Genomic DNA, 21,881 nt, shown 5'->3' on the forward strand with positions numbered 1-21,881 from the left:
GGGTGAGGAGGGTCCTGATGCAAACTTAACTATCAGATTGTTCCCACGAAAGCTCATACCACCATCTACATGTTTTGATAAGTCTTTAAGGTGCTGCTAGACTATTTGTTGTTTAAGCTTTTCTAGTAAATGTAATGTTTGTCTATTCACAATATGCCAATAAACCTCAAGTGTTTGGTCATACACTATGAAGCAAATGTTGTATGCCTCAAGTGAGTTATGTGATAGAAGGCTAAATATCTGTTTTGAGACTCCTCTGCCTTCATATGTCTTTGTGAGGCATTAATTATTAATCACTTATTAATGCAGCCAATGGCTTTGCAAAAGATTCCTATCTTGTTACTGTAACTTAGAGTAGGGAATTTGTAAACACAAGATTGTGAAATAAATTTGCAACTAACATCATTTTCTGTTCATCTAGGACTGAAGATTTTTCATTGCTCTTTACCCACAGGCTCAAAATTGAGAATATTTATTGCTTAAACAAAATTATGTAAAACACAACATGGCATTCATTTATAGGTAATATTTATCCATAAAAATATCCCTACCACCATAATGGAAGAGATATAAAAGGACAGATGCACTTGAGCATCATTTTGACAGAAAGAACAATTACTTACTCTACGATAAGTGCGATTCTTTCAGATGCTGTCAAGTGTGAATCCCATAGTACATACACAAGAACATATTTGAACAGCAATATCTTTGCATGCACCCTGAGCTGCCTCATCCTCCAATGTGAGGACATTAAATTCAGAGCAGCTGAAACCTTCTCTTGGTTCCCTGCCTAGTCTGAAGTCCATGATAGCTGAAGGCTCCAAAAGGCAAGGGGAGGACGACAGATTCTAGGGTACACACTGACAAGAATGAACCCCAGTTACCACAAGGTAAGTAAAAGTTTTTTCTTTGAATGTGTGTCAGTGTGGATCCTACTGTAGGCTACTGATGAGCAGTATCCCTCTGGGATCATAAGATAGAAGGGTTTCTGATAAATCACTGAAAGAGTGATTGACGTAATGATCCCCCAAACATGGCCTCAGACTTGACCACGAAGTACAAAGAGTAACGTTTAATAAGTCAATAGATTACTCTGCAGTGCTATTTTGTAGATTTCTGATATGGGCACAGTCTTCAAGTGGAGGATTCTTTTTGAGATCTGGTTGGTATAAGTCTTAATGTTCAGTGGGAGAGATGCACAACACAGCTGATAACACAATACTACTATGTTACCCATTTTGTTATTTTCCAAAGAGAAGGCCTGACTTTTAGGATCCCAGAAATAGACAGGAAAACAAACTGAATGAATGGTTTAGTTCTAGCAATGTAACAAAGTAAAAAAGAGATATGGACTCGGTTAGTGTGCATTCAACTTCTTAACTTCCAATGTGCAGTGTGTCGTTTTGGGAAGAAGAGAGGATTGGTTGACTGGTTTAGATTAAATTCCGAGACCACCCAGGGTATAGATTTCATGCAGGCTCTTATTAGCACATTATCCCTATGAAATGTTATATGTAGGGGCGTACTGATAGACACTTGAGCCTCATTCACTTTTCCGGCTGAAGCAATAGCCACTAGGACAGGAGTGGGCAATAACTTTTGCCTGGAGGCCACTTAAAATTTTTTTGAAGTAGCCCCAGGCCGGACAGGGTGGGGCCTAATCCAGAAGGGGTGGGGCCAGAATGACTGTGGTCTTCCCCACCCCCAGACCATAATTGGTCTGGGGGTGGGGGAGCCCCTTTGCACCCCCTTCCCACTAGGCACCCATTCCTTTGGTAGGGTAGGAAGAGGCTTCACACACTCCCCCGCCCCCAGGCCCAGATTGGCCTGGGGATGGGAGGGAAGGGGGGAGCAACGAAGCTTCCTCCCGCTCTACCCCTGCCCTGCGAGGAGCATGTGGCATTTCAAAGGGCCACACGCTGCTCACAGGGTGGAAGGAGACATCACATGCTCCCCTGCCCCCAAGTCCTGATTGACCTGGGGGCGGGGGAGCTGCGTGAAGCTTCCTTCGCCCTCCCCCCGCCCTGCGCGAGTGTACAGTACTTTGAAGTGTCATGTGCTCCTCGCAGGGCCGGGGAGAGGGCAGCAGAAACTTCACATGCTCCTCCTGCCCCCAGGCCAATCAGGGCTTGGGGCAGGGAGCATGTGACGTCTCCTCCTGCCCTGTGAGAAGCATGCGGCCCTTCAAAGCACTGCGTGCTGCTCACAGGGCGGGAGAAAGCATCAGGTGCTCCCCCGCTCCCAGGCCCTAATTGGTAGGTGAAGAGGAAGATCCTCTCCAGGCTGGATCAACCTGCTTGGTGGGCTGATTCTGGCCCAGGAAGGCCCTTTTGCCCTCCCCTGCACTAGAAAGACCATCTTCAGACGGAAATAATGCAAGGAGCAGTCAAAAAGAGATTCAAACAGACTCCAGCACTCTAAGGAGGATTATGTTGAGATTTCAGGCAGGAGTAGGGTCTCTGGTAAAGTATGAAACAGTACTCTGACAAACTTCGATACCTGTCTGGTACTCCTCTCCATTCTACACATTTACTCTTGTATGGCTCCTTGATGAAGATCATTTCTATCTGTAACACACTCTCATGAGGAGAGTCTCTGAAAAGGCATAGGGAAGAAAGGTGGATTGTGTTTAAGAAACAGAAATGTATAGGACAGTCTTAGGCCCTTATGCCCATCCGTTCACTATGACAGCTGCCCAAGCCTGGTGGAAAGAAGTTTCCTAAAGTGAGGGCAGGCTCCAGATTGGGCATGCCAAGAGATACATGAGCCATCAAATCGGCCCCATCTAAGAGGGACAGGAGTTGTCTAAATAGGGAGAGAAGCAGCATCTCCTGGGTCTTTATTTGTGAGTAACTCCAGCTATGAACCCTGCAAATAGGTCAGCATCCTCTGCCTTTGCTGGTACTTGTGTAGTTTCCTACAGGAGACTATTTTGTAGATTTCCAGGGACCACGGTGTTGCTTTTTCTCTTTGGAATGCCAGTTTGGAGATTTCTTTACAAAGCTGGCTGGACAACCAGTTTCAAAGTCTGTAAATAGAATAAAGGGTTGGACACTCACTAGGTTCAGTCTTGCTGCAGTAGGTAATGAGAGAAAGGGCAGGTGAGCTCCAGGCTCCACGTGGCACTGCTGCTTTGAAGTACCCTCTCCCTCCCCCTTCCCCCCCGTGCTGCCTCTTTCTGATAGACTAGCATGTCAACTATCCGATTAGCATTTGCTTATCAGATAGTCAACTAGTACTTCACATCCTTAACTGACACACAGTCTAAGAACATAGGTAGATTGTCACGAAGGTAGCTAGGAGTGCTGGTAGCATAAAGTCTGAGGAGTCAATATAGCCAGATAATCCTGTTGTAAGTATGCCAATGCTTGAGATGATGGGTCATCTGGGATTTCCAGGTTTGTGTATCTTGGGTAGCAGATAGAAAACTCGTGGCCAGGGATTTGGGGGGAGGTAGTGTAAATTTGGTCTTGAGCAGTATTAGGGAGCTTCATGAGCAGTTGTTTCAGGTGTTTTTGTTATTCTTTAGTGGGATCACAGGCTTGTAGAATCCAGCATTGGTGTGTTGTCAGGTCACCTCCTGTTCATAATCTGTTCTGCTCCTGATGACTAGTGACCCCTTTGTCAACCTCTTTGATTATGATGTTAGATTTGTTTTTGAAGCTGTGTATAGCATTGTGTTCTGCATGACTTAGGTTATATGCTATTGTTTGCTGACAATGTCTGCTCAAGCACAAACATACTGAGACATTAAAAATTAAATGGGTAACACTGGTGCCAATCACTCACGGAGATATTTGATCCCCCTATTCAAGAAGGGTCCCTGACCTGTGTGAGTTTATCCAGCTCCCCAAGCCATGCCCCAAACATCTTATCCAAATCTTGATCTTCCTTATCACTATCTTCTTCTGCACCATGATCAAGCTCTTCATCTGATAACTGCTCCATCTGAAACACAAAGGAAATATTCCAGTCAAATTACACTCTGCATTCAAAAAGCAGGAACAAGGTCTCTTTGGAGGATTATATTAAACTATTTGGGAACATTCTTCAGGATTGTAGTTTAAGAAGCTTACTAAGGATCTATCTACAAATGACATCACACTAGGAAACACCATCATTGAACAAAACCATGGAAAAAGTGTACTATTAAGTAAACCTCTCAGATATTTCTGAGAAGCTACCGAAACCTATGCAACAGGTAAACTTTTTTTCTCTAAGATAGTATTAAGTCTGATGCACTTTCTGCATTAAGTAAATTTAGTTTCTAGTTTTACTCTCCCAAGGCTGGAACAGACACATATTCATATATTCATACACTCAGTAAATATGGTTAGATTGGAACCCCATGTAAAATGAACTGAAATAAACGTTCCATTTTGCTGCAGTGAATTTTAGTTGCCTTTCCCCTCTCTTTTGACTAATTTTTCTTGCTATCAACAAATTAAAAATGTTGGTTCAAAATTTGACAATTACAGTAAACTTTTCATTTCAAGGGAACTACTACTATTTATTTATTTATTAACCACTGAAGTGTTTGAATTTGTAAAAGACACAACCAGATTAGCAGCTACACCAGTTGAGCACCTGGCCTACAATAGCAGCAAAAGTAATCTCCTCAAACAGCTTACTACAACAAACAACAACAACAGATAAAGAGGACACAGAACCGAAGCCCAGCAGGCAGGAATCATTTAGGGGATTTTTTTTTTATTATTAGTGCTATTCTTAACTTGCTTCTTTTGGGCATGCGAAGTCAATGAGTATTTAGGAAAGATGCAAATCAAAAAACACGATAGCACTAAGTGTGTAAGAGATCTTGGTGTGAGCTCTTTGTGTAAGAGGCATATGGCCAAAGGCAGAGACAGAATCAGCCCGTAGCAGCATGAGGCCAAAGCCCCAAGACAGGGGATCTTCCCTGATCCAGCAAATTCTCTCATTCAGGACTGCTCAGGTTCCAAGGATGCCAGAACAGAGAGATCCAACCTGTATTACAACCTGTATTTAGTTGAAATACTGTTCAAGTTAGGAGATGCAGACTTAAGGCTAGGCCTGCTCCCACTGAAGTCAATAGAACTTTAGCAATATTGGCTCATTATCAATGTCCTTCTCCCCTCATTCTAAGGCTACAGCCATTCCCCAACTTACGACCACCTCGACTTACGACCATCCGCACTTACGACCAACCTCGCAGCACGTTGTGTTTGCGTGTCTACGGTCAGGCAGCGGGTTTACATTTCATTCTCTCACAGTGTTTTCGGTGTTTGCTTGTGGCCATCATGTCAAGTAAAAGAAATAGGGCTAGTGATAAGGGTGGTGAGAAAAGAAAGAAAAACTATTGATTTGGAACATAAAAAAGCGATAGTGAGACAATATGAAGGGGCCAAACAGTGTCCTTCATGTCGCATAAGTTAGGGCTATCGAAATCCACTATCAGCACCATTATAAAGGATAGCAATCACATTCGTGAAGCAGTGAAAGGGTCTGCCCCTATGAAATCAAAAATTCTAGCAAAGCAAAGAGCAGGTCCCATCCTAGAAATGGAAAAACTCCTTAGTGTTTTGGATGGAAGACGAAATTGAGAAAAGCACGCCATTAAGTCTCATGACGATACAAACTAAGGCTCGTACTCTTTTTGAAGACTTAAAGAAAAAGGAGGGGTATGATTATGACCCAACTTTCACTGCCAATCACGGCTGGTTCAACTGTTTCAAGATGCGTGCAAACCTTCAAAATGTGAAGTTAAGTGGGGAGGCAGCCAATGCTGATTCGAAAGCAGCAGAACCTTTTATAGAAGAATTGAATAAGCTGATAAAAGAGGAAAAAATATTTTCCAGAACAGATCTTTAATGTTGATGAGACAGGTCTCTTTCGGAAGAAAATGCCTGAAAATACCTACATACATAAGGAAGCAAAAACTATGCCTGGTTATAAAGCTTTCACAGATCATCTAACAGTCTTGTTAGGAGGCAATGTTTCTCGGTATAAATTGAAACTCCTCTTGATTTATCGCTCTGAAAACCCTAGAGACTTCAAGAATATCAGCAAGGCTACTTTACCAGTCCATTATCATGCTAATAAAAAAGTCTGGATGACGCTTGCACTTTTTGAAGACTGGTTCACGAACTGCTTCATCCCTGAAGTCAAGTCATGTTTTCTGGAGAAAGGAATTCCTTTCTAAATTTTGCTTATTTTGGATAATGCTCCAGGTCACCCTCAATACCTAAATGACTTACATTCCAATGTGAAAGTGGTATTTCTGCCTCCCAACACCACACCTATTCTCCAACCCATGGACCAGGGGGCCATAGCTGCTTTCAAAGCATATTATCTTCGCAACACATTTGCAAAGGCAGTAGCTGCCACAGAATGCAAAAACGGCAAAACATTAGGGGATTTTTGGAAGGACTAAAACATTCTACATTGCATAAGGAACATTGCTGCAGGGTGGAAAGAAATCACTCCACAATGTATGAATGGCATATGGAAGAAAATCCTAAAGATTTGTAAACTGTTTCAAAGGCTTTGAAAAAGAAAAGGCACTGGAAGACATTTCTAACAACATTGTACAGCTGGTGAAAGAAATGGATCTGGAAATGGATAATGAAGATATACACCAACTGGTTGAGGATGTTGGGGAGGAGCTTAGCAATGAAGATGTAATGCAGCTCAAGGCAGAGAGGGTAGCAGAGGAAGACATACAAACATCCCAAGAAGAAGAAGCAGCCCCCAAAAACTTTGTGATGAAAGAAATGGCTGCAGCTTTCAGCAAAATAAATGAACGAATGCAAATGTTTGGAAAAAAAAAAAAAGACCCTAATGTTGCAAGATTCTCAAAGGTAGATCGTTTAATTCAGGACACCCTGGCTTGCTATAAGGAAATTTATAACAAAAGAAAAAACAAATTGTCCAGTCCAAAATGGATTTTTTTTTTTAAAAAGAAAGTCCCCAGCAGCGCTACCTCCCATACTAAACCAATGCCTTCTACAAGAAAAGGAACTGCTGAAATAGAAGATGAATCTGTTGATGACGTTGTTACTGTAGTTTTTTTACTCCTCCAATTCCTCATCCAATTAATTCAATTCGCATCACTATATTTAAATTACTGCATTATGTTTTGTATTTCATGTTCATGTTTGTTAAATAAAAAGTTTGTTGTTGCTGCAGTAGTGTTGTTTTTTCGTGGGTTTCTATTTTTCGTTGTTGATTGCTGTGTGGTTGGTGCTTGGTTATGCTTCGAGTGCTTTGTATGGGGTATTTCCGACTTACGAACAAATTGAGTTAAGACCAGCTATTCGGAACATAACCTGTTCGTAAGTCGGGGAATGGCTGTATATCCCAGCTTTTTTGTTGTTTTGTTTTTACAGCTGACAATAGCTTACTTCTCCTTAATTTGGAGAAAGTGCTGACATCATTTGCTTGAAGTACAAGGACCTAGCTTGAGATGGCTGAAATTACTTTTACAACTTTGTCTGAAGACCTTAGACCAGGTTTTCCATACCACGGGGGAAGCCATGTGTTACCCACAAGAAATGGCATGCAGTATTCTCAAACAGATGTGCTTCCAAACCTTCAAAAAAAGCAAAACCAATGTACTATCCTACAGCACATAGAAAAATAAACTTATTTTATATAAGCATACAACAAATACATATACCAAGTTAAAATAGCATAGAAATAATAAACTTCAATGTTCATTATTTGCAAAATCGTGAAAAAAATGTTGAACCCGCAAAGATGACGCAGTATATTAATTATTAAAATAAATAAGTAGCTTAAAGTAAGTGGGATCATAGTCTGAGTGTACTGGGGACTATTATACACTAAATTGCAAAGGTATGCATTATGTTACCAGATAGCCTCGTATTTTCCAAGCACTTCTATTACAGTATTTTTTCCATTAATGCAGTATCAAAGCACTCACTCAGCCAGTCTGTATAAGAGAGGGAAATTGCAGATATTGATTTTCTCAAAATAATCTTTTTGTCCACAAGTTACTGCAATCCATTTTTTAAAATGATACCTGGCAATTAATAGATTTTTAAAAAAATGAAAAGTAAGCAGGGGGAGTCACACCAGGCCTAAGCAACATTTTAAAGTGTGGATCCTTGAAGTTAGGCTTCTAATACAAAACTGAAAAAAAGGACGCTTCTATTTAATGGAACAGAGCAACTTCGACTGCATCAGTGGGAACTCAGCATATTTGAAATTCAGGCCACTTCTTCTTAAAGATTCTAAATGTGGATTTAGAGATCTAACTTTAGTACACAGATTTAAATAATTTTGGCCTTCATCACCTGCTCAGCCATGGCAGCAGTTTACAAGAGCAAAGTTTCAGCAGGCAATGAGTCTCCATTCTACCTGAGGAGGTGATACAACAAACAGTTCCTGAACCTTGTGGCAGTGGCCAAGTTCTTCAAAATGTTCATGTTTACTTATGTTGGCGCACAGGCCAATTTTTTCAGAGAGTGTAAGTAACAGAAGGGAAATGGTGATTTTCAACAGTTTACAATTCTGCTGAACCTGAATTCAATTTCATGGGACAAAAGGCTCTCTCTACACCAAATATCAAAGACAGAGGCACCAACTTAAATAGATTCTGGGGTACGCTCAAAGCCTGCTCCACTCCACCCGTACTTCACCCCCTTCCTCCACTCTGTTCTTCCCCTTCCCTTCCAGCGCCCCCTGCACTCTGCTGAACAGCTGATCTGTTCTAGATCCATAAGGCTTTTTCCAGGGATGCTCCAGCCCCAGAGCACCTATGGGCATCTGCGCCTATGATCAAAGGTCTGCTACAAACAGGGGAGGTGTTATACCTTTTTTTTTTTTTTTTTTTAAATCCATTAGGATCTTGGAAGTTTGGAAGGGGAGTGGGAAGGGGCCAAGGTACACTTGCCATTCTTTATAGTTTAGTTTAAAGGTTTTAATCAAAACTTCCTGATTTAACTAGAAACCCTATCAATAACGTAGGTAGCTGTAGGAGAGAATGCAGGCAGAAGCCCAGCAGTAGAGTGGAGGCTATCCAGTTTATTGCGCTCAGTGTAGCATGTATGATTACCTGCCCTATGGGCAGGTGGCGTATGTGTGCATTTGGTGCAAGGAGCTCCTGGCCCTCAGAGACAGCGTATGGGCTTTGGAGGCCAGGGTTTCTGAACTGGAGGAGCTGAGGGAGGCAGAGAGGTATGTAAATGAGGCTTTCTGGGACACTCAGCCCCTGTGCTGTTAAGGAGGATGAAAGGCTCAGGGAAGGAGAGCAGTCAACAGGAGCAGAGGGAAACCTTCCCATAGTTGGGACCCTCCTTCCAGATGTTGGGGTATCCTCTCACACTGAGATTTCCTCTCAGGGGGAGGGAACTCCAGTCAGTAGGAAAAAAGGCAGTTATTAGTAATGGGAGAGTCAATCATTAGATATGTAGATAGCTGGGTTTGCGATGACCGGGAGAACCGTATGGTGACTTGCCTGCCTGGTGCAAAAGTTGCGGATCTCTCAAGGCATCTAGATAGACTTATGTGTAGTGCTGGGGAGGAGCTGGTGGTCATGGTACACGTAGGTACCAATGACATAGGGAAGGATAGCAGAGACGTCCTGGAGACCAAATTTAGGCTGCTAGGAAAGAGATTGAAATCCAGGACCTCTATGGTGGCAGTCTCAGACATGATTCCAGTTCCACACGCAGGACCAGGTAGGCAGGCAGAGCTTCAGAGTCTCAATGCATGAATGAGACAATGGTGTAGGGAGGAGGGGTTTAGCTTTATAAGGAACTAGGGAAACCTTTGAGATAGGAGAGCCTATAGAGGAAGGATGGGCTCCACCTAAACCAAAGTGGATCCAGACTGCTGGCACTTAACATTAAAAAGGTCGCAGAGCAGTTTTTAAAGTAGGAAATGGGGGAAAGCTGATTGATTCAGAGGAGCACATGGATCAGACAGAGATGTCTTAGAAGAGAGTCTATTGATAGAGATTCTCTACGTTTTAATCAGGAGGAGAGGATGGAAGAGGATAAAGTATGGGCTAGATAAGACGAAAAACAGTCACATGAAGAATCTGCCATCAGAAAAGGTCAGACAAACAGTGACAAGTTTTTAAAGTGCTTGTACACAAATGCAAGAAGTCTAAAAAATGAGTGAACTAGAGTGCCTTGTGTTAAAGGAGAATACAGATATAATAGGCATCACAGAAACCTGGTGGAGTGAGGACAATCAATGGGACACAAACATTCCAGGGTACAAAATATATCGGAAGGACAGAACAGGTTGTACAAGTGGGGGAAGTGACACTATATATGAAAGAAAATTTAGAATCAAATGAAGTAAAAGTCTTAAATGAATCAACATGTTCCATAGAATTGCTATGGATAGTAATTCCCTGCTCTAATAAGAATATAACAGTAGGGATCTATTACTGACCACCTGACCAGGACGGTAATAGTGACTATGAAATGTTAAGGAAGATTAGAGAGGCTATCAAAATAAAGAACTCAATAATAGTGGGGGATTTCAACTATCCCCATATTGACTGGGTACATGTCACCACAGGCCGAGATGCAGAGACAAAATTTCTTGGTATCTTAAATGACTGCTTCTTGGAGCATCTGGTACAGGAACCCACAAGGGGAGAGGCAATTCTCGATTTAGCCCTGAGTGGTGCGCAGGATCTGGTCCAAGAGGTAACTATAATAGGATCACTTGGAAACATTTAACACTCCTATGGTAGGAAGAACACTTCAGCAGCCCAACACTGTGGCATTTAATTTCAAAAAGAGGAACTATGCAAAAATGAAGAGTTTAGTTACACAAAAATTAAAAGGTACAGTGACTAAAGTAAAATCCCTGCAAGCTGCAAGGACACTTTTCTAAGACATAATAGAGGCCCAACTTAAATGTATACCCGAAATTTAAAAAAAAGTAAAAGAACTAAAAAAGAGCCACTGTGGCTTAACAGCCATGTAAAAGAAGCAGTGAGAGATAAAAAAAAAAATCTTTTAAAAAGTGGAAGTCAAATCCTAGTGAGGGAAATAGAAATAAGCATAAACACAGCCAAGTTAAGTGTAAAAATTTAATAAGAAAAGCCAATAAGGAGTTTGAAGAACAGCTAGCCAAAAACTCAAAAGGTAACAACAAAATTTTTTTAAGCACATCAGAAGCAGGAAGCCTGCTAAACAACCAGTGGGGCCCCGGACGATCGAGATACAAAAGGAGCACTTAAAGACGATAAAGTCATTGCAGAGAACTGAAATGACTTATTTGCTTCAGTCTTCATGGCTGAGGATATTGGGGAGATTCCTAAACCTGACCAGTCCTTTGTAGGTGACAAATCTGAGGACTTGTCACAGATTGAAGTGTCATTAGAGCAGGTTTTGGAATTAATTGATACACTTAACAGTAACAAGTCACTGGGACCAGATGGCATTCAACCAAAAGTTCTGAAAACTCAAATGTGAAATTGCGGAACTATTAACTATGGTTTGTAACCTTTCCTTTAAATCAGCTCCTGTACCCAATGACTAGAAGATAGATAATGTAACACCAATATTTAAAAAGGGCTCTAGAGGCGATCCCGGCAATTACAGAGCGGTAAGTCTAACATCAGTTCCGGGCAAATTAGTTGAACCAATAGTAAGGAATAAAATTGTCAGACACATAGAAGAACATCATTTGTTGGGAAAAAGTCTACATGGTTTCTGTAAAGGGAAATCATGTCTTGCTAATCTATTAGAGTTCTTTGAAGGGGTCAACAATCATGTGGGTAAGAGGAATCCAGTAGATATAGTGTACTTAGATTTCCAGAACGCCTTTTGACAAGGTCCCTCACCAAGGGCTCTTACGTAAATTAAGTTGTCATGGGATAAGAGGGAAGATCCTTTCATGGACTTAGAACTGGTTAAAAGACAGGAAGCAAAGGGTAGGAATAAATGGTAAATTTTCAGAATGGAGAAGGGTAACTAGTGGTGTTCCCCAAGGGTCAGTCCTAGGACCAATCCTATTCAACTTATTCATAAATGATCCGGAAAAAGGGGTAAACAGGGAGGTGGCAAAGTTCGCAGATGATACTAAACTGCTCAAGGTAGTTAAGACCACAGCAGACTGTGAAGAACTCCAAAAAGATCTCACCAGACTAAGTGACTGGGCAACAAAATGGCAAATGAAATTTAATGTGGATAAATGTAAAGTAATGCACATTGGAAAAAATAACCCCAACTATACATATAATATAATGGGGGCTAATTTAGCTACAACTAATCAGGAAAGAGATCTTGGAGTCATCAGGGATAGTTCTTTGAAGATATCTATGGAGTGTGCAGCAGCAGTCAAAAAAGCAAACCGGATGTTAGGAATCATTAAAAAAGGGATAGAGAATAAGAAGGAGAATATCTTATTGCCTTTATATAAAACCATGGTATGCCCATATCTTGAATACTGAGTACAGATGTGATCTCATCTAAAAAAAGATATACTGGCATTAGAAAAAGTTCAGAGAAGGGCAACTAAAATGATGAGGTGTTTGGAATGGGTCCCATATGAGGAGAGAATAAAGAGACTGGGACTTTTCAGCTTGGAAAAAAGGAGACTAAGGGGGGATATGATAAAGGTATATTAAAATCATGAGTAGCGTGGAGAAAGTGAATAAGGAAAGATTATTTACTTGTTCCCATAATATAAGAACCAGGGGCCACCAAATGAAACTAATGGGCAGCAGGTTTAAAAACAAATAAAAGGAAGTTCTTCTTCACACAGCACATAGTCAATCTGTGGAACTCCTTGCCAGAAGAGGTTGTGAAGGCTACAACTATAACAGGGTTTAAAAGAGAAATAGATAAAGTCCATAAATGGCTATTAGCCTGTATGGGTAAGGAATAGTGTCCCTAGCCTCTGTTTGTCAGAGAGTGGAGATGGGTGGCAGGAGAGAGATCGCTTGATCATTACCTGTTCGATTCACTCCCTCTGGGACACCTGGCATTGGCCATTGTTGGCAGACAGGGTACTGGGTTGGATGGACCTTTGGTCTGACCCAGTATGGCCATTCTTACTTTCTTATCTTTTAGAAAGGAAAATGGTAGGCAACCTAAGCATAGGATTCACTACCAATTCCCTCTGTAAATACTACAAGTGTTGACAATTACTGAACATATAGCATAAGTGTTCTGTCTCTAATATTAAACCACAAAAATATATGGAAAAAGATTCCTATAATTAGTTTTGAAATTAAAAGTGAGTCAGAGTAACACTACTGTGTCTGCACCTAGAAAGTATAGCTACACCAACCCAAAAAACAACGTGGGACCTCTATAATTTGCATCCTCATGATGAGAGAAGACAAAGCAACAGTTCTTTTTTATTAATATATTTATGAACCTATCTTCTGAAGTGGCATTGTCTCTGCTAATTACAAGAGCAGTACAAAGCACCCAAAAAGATACAAGGCTAACACAAAGTCCATAGCATAAATGGCATCTAAAATGCCACATTACATTCTTTCATGCTAACCCTTGAACACATGTTCCCTGCCAGCAACAGACTTTGCACTAAAAGAATTCAACTCTCTAATCCAAAGAATTCAGCTGACCACAGTTAAGCAACATTACTCAATCTACCGGAAATGCAGTCTCACTGCTCACAAATAGCTGACTTTACACATCTGTTTACAGAAATGCTGCTTAAATGAGCCTCAGAGAATGCCAGCAATACATGCTGTCAGAGTTTAAATACTGGATGCTCTCCAGATTTCCCCAGCAGTGTTATAATACACTGTATGCTCACAACATGAAGAAACAAAAGAAAACCTCTCCCTGAAAGAAACTGTTACAGTTTTAAGAATTCATTCTCAACCTTTTATGCAAATACCAATCGAGTTCTGGTGACCATCCAACAGGAGCGAAGGTTTAAACTTCTATATATTCCCAAGATTCATTGATTGATCGATCGCTCCATCCATCAAGATCCATTATTATTAAATGGGCACTGGCAATTTCTAAACATTCCATCTCTGGGCATCTTGCTCACCTCAATATATATTAACAAATATTGGAGATCTAAAACTGATGAGATATAGGACTACCAGTTCCCTCTGTAAATACTATAAGTGTTGACAATTACTGAACATATAGCATAAGTGTTCTGTCTCTAATATTAAACCACAAAAATATATGGAAAAAGATTCCTATAATTGGTCCTATAATAAAAGGACATATGCAAGATAGGGAAAATATTGAAGGTGCTGCTGTAACTGTGTTGATGAAAGGGACAAACTTTTGAAGAGGAGCTCTGTGCAAGCTCAAATGTTTGTCTTTCACCAACAAAATATTGGTCCAATGAAAGACACTGCCTCCCAGCTATCTTGTCTCTCTAATGGGAAAGGTACTATATTTAATATATTAAATATATTTATTATGGCAAATCAAAAGTGAGACGTTTCAGAGAAATTATTCGGCTCAATCATATCAAAAAGAGTCTTTTATAACATTTCAGATTATACTGCTAATTTGTTTTAAATATTTCACATTCATGTTTTATTTTTCCCCAGTATCATTTTATTTGGCTGGTGAAATGGATCAGTCTCATTTTCCGGTTCTTATGCTTTCCCACAAACTTTTTTAAAAATTATTTTTGAGCTCTGTAAAGTATTAGTAAGTTCTGCACACCCACACATACATAACAAAGTTCTCCGTCCCAAAAAATGTACTGTTTTTCAACCCAGAGATGCTGTTAACAGTAATTTCAGATACCACAGCAGTGCCCTTAAGTCTCCCTTCCAATTTTTGTGGTTTAAACAATCAGATGTGGGGGTTTTTGGGGGAGGGCAGGGAGGAGTCATGTTCCTCGTCCCTTGATGAAAGAAAGACAGCCCTTCCCCAAAACATGATTCCCTGAGTACATAGGGTACGCTGAATACACTTTACACAAAATGCTGTCAAATGCTCAAAAACATTTAACGAGAACTTTTTCCCTTCCAATTTGTCTTAATAATCATAGGTATTTACTTGAAATAAAAAAGTAGATTTAAAATAAGACAAAACTGTTACTTAAATTGATAGTGTATTTTTAACAATTTTACTACATCAAATGTGTTTGACCATCAACACATTTCTATTCCTATTAATTCTGGTAAATACCTTACAAAACTAATATAAAATTTGGATTCTAAGGTATCTGGTGCTTTTTATACAAGCACACAATTATACATCAAAAATTAAAAATAAAAACACTCCTGGAAAATCTGACTAATGTGGAGTGATCAAATACATGGAAATGATGAAATAATGAGGATAGTACTTAATATTTGCAGAGGTCTTCTGTGATTAGCTTCTTCTTCCCTTCACCTTCTTTTACCACTCTCTCTACCGTATTTTGTGATGAATTTATTTAGTAAAATTTTTCATAGTTTATTCTTCCAAAAAAAAGAGTACCTAGTAATTATTACTGCATGTTTATGAAGACCGATCTAAAGAAAATAGCATTCCCCATGCCACAAACTGCTCCTCTAATTATTTTAACCCGACATCACACACTTTTCCCTAATTCTATTAACTCAGTAGATAATTTAGCAGACCAAGGAAAGCTTTTACAAGGACTGTACTGTTTTACAGGCAGCCTGGTACTAAAATTCTGTGCTGTCTGCCAGCTCCTTTGCAACCCCACCCAAGCTATCCTAACATCAGTTGTGTTTCCTATAAGTCAGTGTCTGTTCCCAAAAAGCACACTAAAATGATCAAATATTTCTTGGCTCATTTAAATTTAAACTCACTCACTGGCCCTTGAAAGTGAATTTTCTTAGCACAAACCTCATTGCTGATAATGAGCATACCAACAGTTAGTCACCAGAAAGGATTAATTGAATAGCTAAATTACTGTTAAATTGGTTGGACAACAGCATATAACTCCTGTAATCACAGTAGATCACTCCTTCGATCACAGTAATAAGCTAAGTTTCTAATTTTTGTACTTTATGTTACCACTGTTGTGCGCCAATTAAAATGTGTTACACGTTCCCACATAAATGTCCAAAGCTCATCTATTTCCCTTCCCATGACTGCTAAGTCAAGACATTCAAGTAATATCATAATCTAACTTGAAAGTTACATGCATTTATTAGGCTGTTTAAAAACCACTGCCATACTTGAAATGTTATCATTACAACATTAAAGTTATGGCTCTCTAAGACAGCGCTGTTTGGAACCCAATTCAAACTTAGAAAAAGGAAAAGCAATGTGTGAGATTTTGATACCACAGATCATAGACATTCGCATTCTTAAGAAGTTTAGATTACACCAAAATGAAGAGCAAAACTCTTTTTAGTAATTTAAGATTCAAACAGAATGGATTCTTCAACATTTCAGCTGTAACTCCGTTCAAAATCTGAATTACTTAACTTTACTCCACGATCAAAACAGAGTTTACTGAAGACAAGTATTGTTCAACTACTGGAACACAATTTTGAGAAACAGGAGAAATAATAATTCAGAAATAATTCAGAATTAATGCTATTCATTCAGGCCTATTAGCCACTCGTGGAATATTTGAGGTTTTAGCTTAAAAAAAAAAAAAAAAAGCATATGTATTCTAGATGACATTTTCAAAGGCGTCTGAGTGCCTAACTCCAGTGGGCTCTTCAAGCAGCATTTTTAAATGTGTGCTCATCCACTCTTAGATACACCAGTATAAGTAAAGTTATGGAGAAATGTGGATTCTCTTTTGTACACAATCACATCATTAACTATTGCATCAATGTATACTACACAAACACAGGGCACAATTAAGGTAGCAGTTCAGCTTTAACTTTCTCGTACCTCATTAATAGTCAATGCAGTGGTATTAAGGTTATGCATTTATCAAGTTTAGTTTGATGGCCATGTCTTTCCTCCTCGTGCCACATTTAATATAAATATAAACAGACAAATAAAATGCAATTTTTTCAGGTAATGAGAATCCAAAAACTTTGATCAATCGTCAAGGAAAAGCGAAGTTACTCACCTTCGGTGCAGTAACTGTAGTTCTTCGACGTGGTGTCCCCGCGGGTGCTCCACTATGGGTGCTGGACTTGCCCCAGCACCGCAGACAGAAGCTTGTGATGAGCAGTGTTCAGCTGGACCGTGCATGTGCCGCGGGCTTGCGGCTTTCGCACTCTTTTCTGTCTTGGCAGGGGGCCGGACTGAGCAGTTCCTTGAGACCGTCTCGGAGTCTGTAAGAGACAAGAGTAGAGGGGGGGGACTCCGAAGTGGGGAGGAGGGCGGGTAGTGGAGCACCTGCGGGAATACAACCTTGAAGAACAACAGTTACTGCATCAAAGGTGAATAACTTCGCTTTCTTCTTCGGGGATGTCCCCGCGGGTGCTCCACTATGGATGACTGCATAGCAGTTAGTTGCCAGAATGGAAGGAGGACAAGGAGTCCCTATTTATCCGCTATGGAGAGCACTGCAGTCACCACTGCCCCATCTGAACGAGTGCCTAGAGAAATAGAATAGTGTTTGGCGAAGGTCTCATGTGAGGACCAGGTCGCCGTCCTGCAGATGTCCTCCAGAGATACCCCTCTATGAAACGCTGTAGATGTGGCCATGGCTCTAGTGGAGTGGGCGCGTGGTTGGGATGGAAGGGGTAAGCTTTTTGCTGCGTACGATTGCGTTATGCATGAGGTTACAAGATTGGAAATCCTCTGGGAAGATAGGCCTTTTGACCTCTGTGCCAAGGAGACGAATAAGTGGTCCGTATGCCTGAAAGGTATAGTGCGATCTATGTGGAATGCTAAGGCCCTGCGGGTGTCCAAGGAGTGTAGGGCCGCTTCTCGTGGTGAGGCATGGAGCTTTGGGAAAAAGGGTGGCAGGATCACTGGTTCATTGACATGGAAATGGGAGACAATTTTGGGTATGAATTTTGGGTGTAGTCTCAAGACTACTCCATCCTTACGGAAAATTGTATATGGTGGCGTGGCCATCATGGCGGAAAACTCGCTCACTCTGCGTGCCGACGTTATGGCAAGCAGGAAAACGGTTTTCAAAGTGAGGAAATGCAAGGATACAGTCGCCAGAGGCTCGAACGGCGGCCTCATTAGGGCGTCGAGGACTACATCCAGGCTCCGCACCGGTGGGACTGGGTCATGCGGTGGGGCCATGTTGGTAGAGGCCCTTGAGAAATCTCTTAGTAATAGGATGGGCGAAGACAGAAACACCATCTATCGGTGATGTGAATGCTGATTTTGCTGCGAGGTGCACCCTGATGGAGGCTAACGCGAGGCCTTTGTTCTTTAGGTGTAACGCATAGTCCAGTATGGAGTGGATCGAGGTACACCAGGAGGAGAATCTGTGCCACTTGTGAAGGTAAGTTTTTCTCGTGGTTTGTCGTCTACTGTGTACGTGTTGGACTGGAAAGGAGAAGAGGGATTCGAATGTAGTCAGCCAGTTAGGAACCATGCTGTTAGGTTCAGCATTTGTATTTGGGGGTATTTCAGGTGTCCTTGGTCTTGTGTGAGGAGATTGTGGAGAGGTGGATCGGTGTCTGCTCGGAGAGACGGTGGAGAAAGGGAAACCAATGCTGGCGAGGCCAGTCTGGGGCTATGAGGATTAGCGTTGCTCTGTCCGCCTTCAGCTTCTGAAGGACTTTGGGGATCAGAGGTATGGTATGCGCATAACGATGGCAGTAGCAGTGGAACGAGCAGTGGTGTCAGTGACGTCCATGGCTATTTGGAGGGACGTTCTCGCTGATGTGTAGCCCTCTTGGATTACTGACCTCGGGATCGATTTCTTAGAATCAGGGAGATGATCCGTGAGGGGGGTGAGGCGTGAAAACGTATCAAAGGTGTGACTGGAGAGATGCGCCGTGTAACTTGCGATTCTGAGGAGTAGCGTTGCCGAAGTGTAGACCTTCCTGCCCAGGAGGTCAAGTCTCTTTACTTCCTTATCGGAGCCCCATTGTTTGAAGTGTGGGACTCTAGCCCTCTGTTGAGCTGCGTCGACTACTAAGGAGTTAGGTTGTGGATGGGCAAAGAGGAATTCCATGCCCTTCGGTGGTAGAAAATATTTCCTGTCGGCCCATTTGTTGGTCGGAAGAGCCGAGACTGGAGCATGCCGCACTTCATCAGCCAGTTCCAGGATTCCTTCGTCAAGAGGAATGGCCAGGCGTGACCTATGCTGCAGTTGGAGATTCCTGAAAAGCTTGTGTTGCTTGTCCTTGAGCTCTTGCAGCGGGATCTCTTGTGTGATAGCTACTCGTTTAAACAACTCCTGGAACTGACTGAGATCATCTGGTGGAGAGCTGTTGCCCGGTGTGACTGCCTCCTCTGGCGGGGACGAGTCTGGAATGGAAGTCCCGGGTAGGTGGTCCCCGAAGGCGGTATGATCCGTCTCTGATGGAGGATGAGGTGGTGATGTTGAATGGTGCGGAGGGGCAAGGGGAGCCGGAGTTGGAGAGCATCTGCGTGACAATCGTAGGCAGAACAAGATTGATAAGAGTAGCCACTGTGGGAGTCTCGAGAGTGGCGGTCACCGCAATGTGAGCGGTCGTCGTGATAATTAGAACGGGTGTAATATCGGTAACGGTACAGAGAGCAAGGCGAACAGGAGCAGATGTCTGATGCCCTGGGAGAAGCAGGAGATGCAGAGAGCTGCCTGTAGTGGTGTCTGTGGTGGGAAGGTGCAGCAGCCAGGAATGGTGAAGGCAGCCTGGAGGCGGCATGGGGGGACCCATGCCAATGGGTATAGCGGCATGGAGAATGAGGCACTGGAAGAGGCGAGAACAGTGCTGGTGAGAGAAGACGGGAGCGACAGCAGCTCCGGCATGGGGAGATCAAAGAAGCAGGACTCAGAGCTCCTGATCTGCTGGTATATGCTGACGAGACAGCCGGCGCGATGTTAATTGACACCGGGGGCTCAAGAGGCAGCAGCAGCAGCCAGTGCTATGCCGGCAGGGAGGCGGATTGGCACCGTGTAGTCCAGCACCGCACGGAGACTTGGGAGCGGTGCGGGTGCCGTGATGGTAGGCTCCAGGTCCAATCTTGGAGCTGGCTCAGCACTCTGCAAGAGAGGCAGAGGCGGCGACTGAGGCAATGCTGCCTGGCAAGCCTGCATATGCAAAGGGTCCTGCAGTTGCTTCGGCTTTGGAGTCACTGAGACAGGGGGACCTGGCTTAGCCCCACCTGAAGGTCTGTCTCTGTCTCAAAGAAGGAGAAAAAACGAGGGAAAGGAGGAAATAGGAATGTATGTACAAGGGGGAACTAGAAGGAGTCTTGTTCAGTGAGTGAGGTAAAGAGCGTGGTTCCAAGCGTCTGCAGTCTGAGGCGGTGAAGAGGAACTGGCGGGGGGCCAGACCGAGCGAGACAGAAAAGAGCGCGAAAGCCGCAAGCCCGAACACTACTCATCACAAGCTTCCGTCTGCGGCGCTGAGGCAAGCCCAGTACCCATAGTGAAGCACCCGCGGGGACATCCCCGAAGAACTTAAATTTATCTCTATTCTTATCACTGAGAAACCAGACTCTGCAGTAGTTTATCCAAAAGATGCATCTGAATTCTTACTTTGAATTCCCAAGAGTTGAGTGGGTTTCTGAATGACTTCAGGTTGTAAAATTGTGATTAATAAATCAGACAGCAGATAAAAGCAGAGTCATCATTAAATCGGCTCTATGGAAAGCTATTTGGGGCCTGTACAAAAGTAATTTACAAATTTTTAGCAAGTGATCAACATTAGTTTCAGTACACTGTTTAAAATATTTACTATATTCTTCTGACATATTCTGCATCCACATCACAAGGACCAAATAAATGCCAACATGCTGGACTCTGATGCAATATATAACCCGTAACTTTTTCACACTGAATTTTTCTCTTATAATTTGATGTTACTGGCTTCAAGAACAACAATATATTCAGTGATTCTATCTGAAAAGCTGAAAGGATGACAACTCTGCTTAAATATTCATGAGCAGAAACCTGGACATTTACATAAAAAAATTTAACTTTAATTTGTCTTGAAAATACTGAAATCCTTAGGAATCCTCTCCAAAAGAATCTTTTCACCAGATTTCTATTTAATTTAAAATAAATAGTAGAAAACAGTATCCTTTTCAATATATTATCCGAAACAGTGTTAGACGCATAGTTCAGATAAGCTAATATTTTTTAGTTCTGTCAAGAATGATCATTTTAAAATTATGTCCCTACCAGTCTCTTGCAAATCCACTACTTTTAGATGCAACTTTCGAGCCTGAAGCATAACTTTTGTAAAGCTTTCTAGGCTTGTTCTCACCTGACCAGGTAAAAATTTAAGTAAAGTTTGATAAAAAAAATCATTTGGCTGTTGCACTTACAACCAAGTGTGAAAACCAAAAGGCTGTTTATAAATTGTCGATTTTTCCCCCTTAGGTTTTTTTATGAAATTTTAAAAACACATAATTTTGATAAAAATGTTGCATTTACCAGGCCCACAAAGATAATGTCCATTGCCAAGTTAAAAAAAAAAACCCAGACTAAAAGGACTAAATGTAATGTGTAACAATAACACACCATTTTTAAACCACTTTTGACATTAACCTAGGTTAAAAAACTAGAACCTATCAAGTATACATTTAAAGATGTCTTGGAAAAAGACAACCAATATTTGGCATATGCTGTTTTTCACTTCTTTAGGGAGTATAAAGTAAGCTTGATTATATTTTAATATAAAATTATGAAAAGTCAAACATTATCTAGTTTGGGCACCTGTGAGTGGAAAAACTATTAAAATGGTGGCACAATGGAGGAATACTACTATCTAAACTGATAGGGGGTATGGTGAATAAATTCATTAATAATATCTTAGAAGCACTATGATACTATGGGCACCTAAACAAAAAATGTTTATCAATATAATTCAACTCAATGCAGGGTTTGTATGGTGGATTTTAAATAACTACTTGGTT

At 41.5% G+C, this 21,881-nt stretch overlaps 1 protein-coding gene across 6 annotated transcripts in view; it reads right to left on the bottom strand.

Annotated features, from left to right (window-relative positions):
- RAPH1 (Ras association (RalGDS/AF-6) and pleckstrin homology domains 1) overlaps positions 1-21,881 on the bottom strand; it is a 173,929-nt gene that overhangs the window by 74,401 nt on the left and 77,647 nt on the right. For all 6 annotated transcript variants that reach the window (XM_089779797.1, XM_089779798.1, XM_075933805.2 and 3 more), the window contains exon 2: positions 3,829-3,948. In XM_089779797.1, the coding sequence (XP_089635923.1) occupies positions 3,829-3,948 (120 nt within the window). The remainder of the gene's footprint in view (positions 1-3,828; positions 3,949-21,881) is intronic.

The sequence above is a fragment of the Pelodiscus sinensis genome, chromosome 7, assembly GCF_052426305.1.
Source record: "Pelodiscus sinensis isolate ZL-2025 chromosome 7, ASM5242630v1, whole genome shotgun sequence".
Classification (NCBI taxonomy): domain Eukaryota; kingdom Metazoa; phylum Chordata; order Testudines; family Trionychidae; genus Pelodiscus; species Pelodiscus sinensis.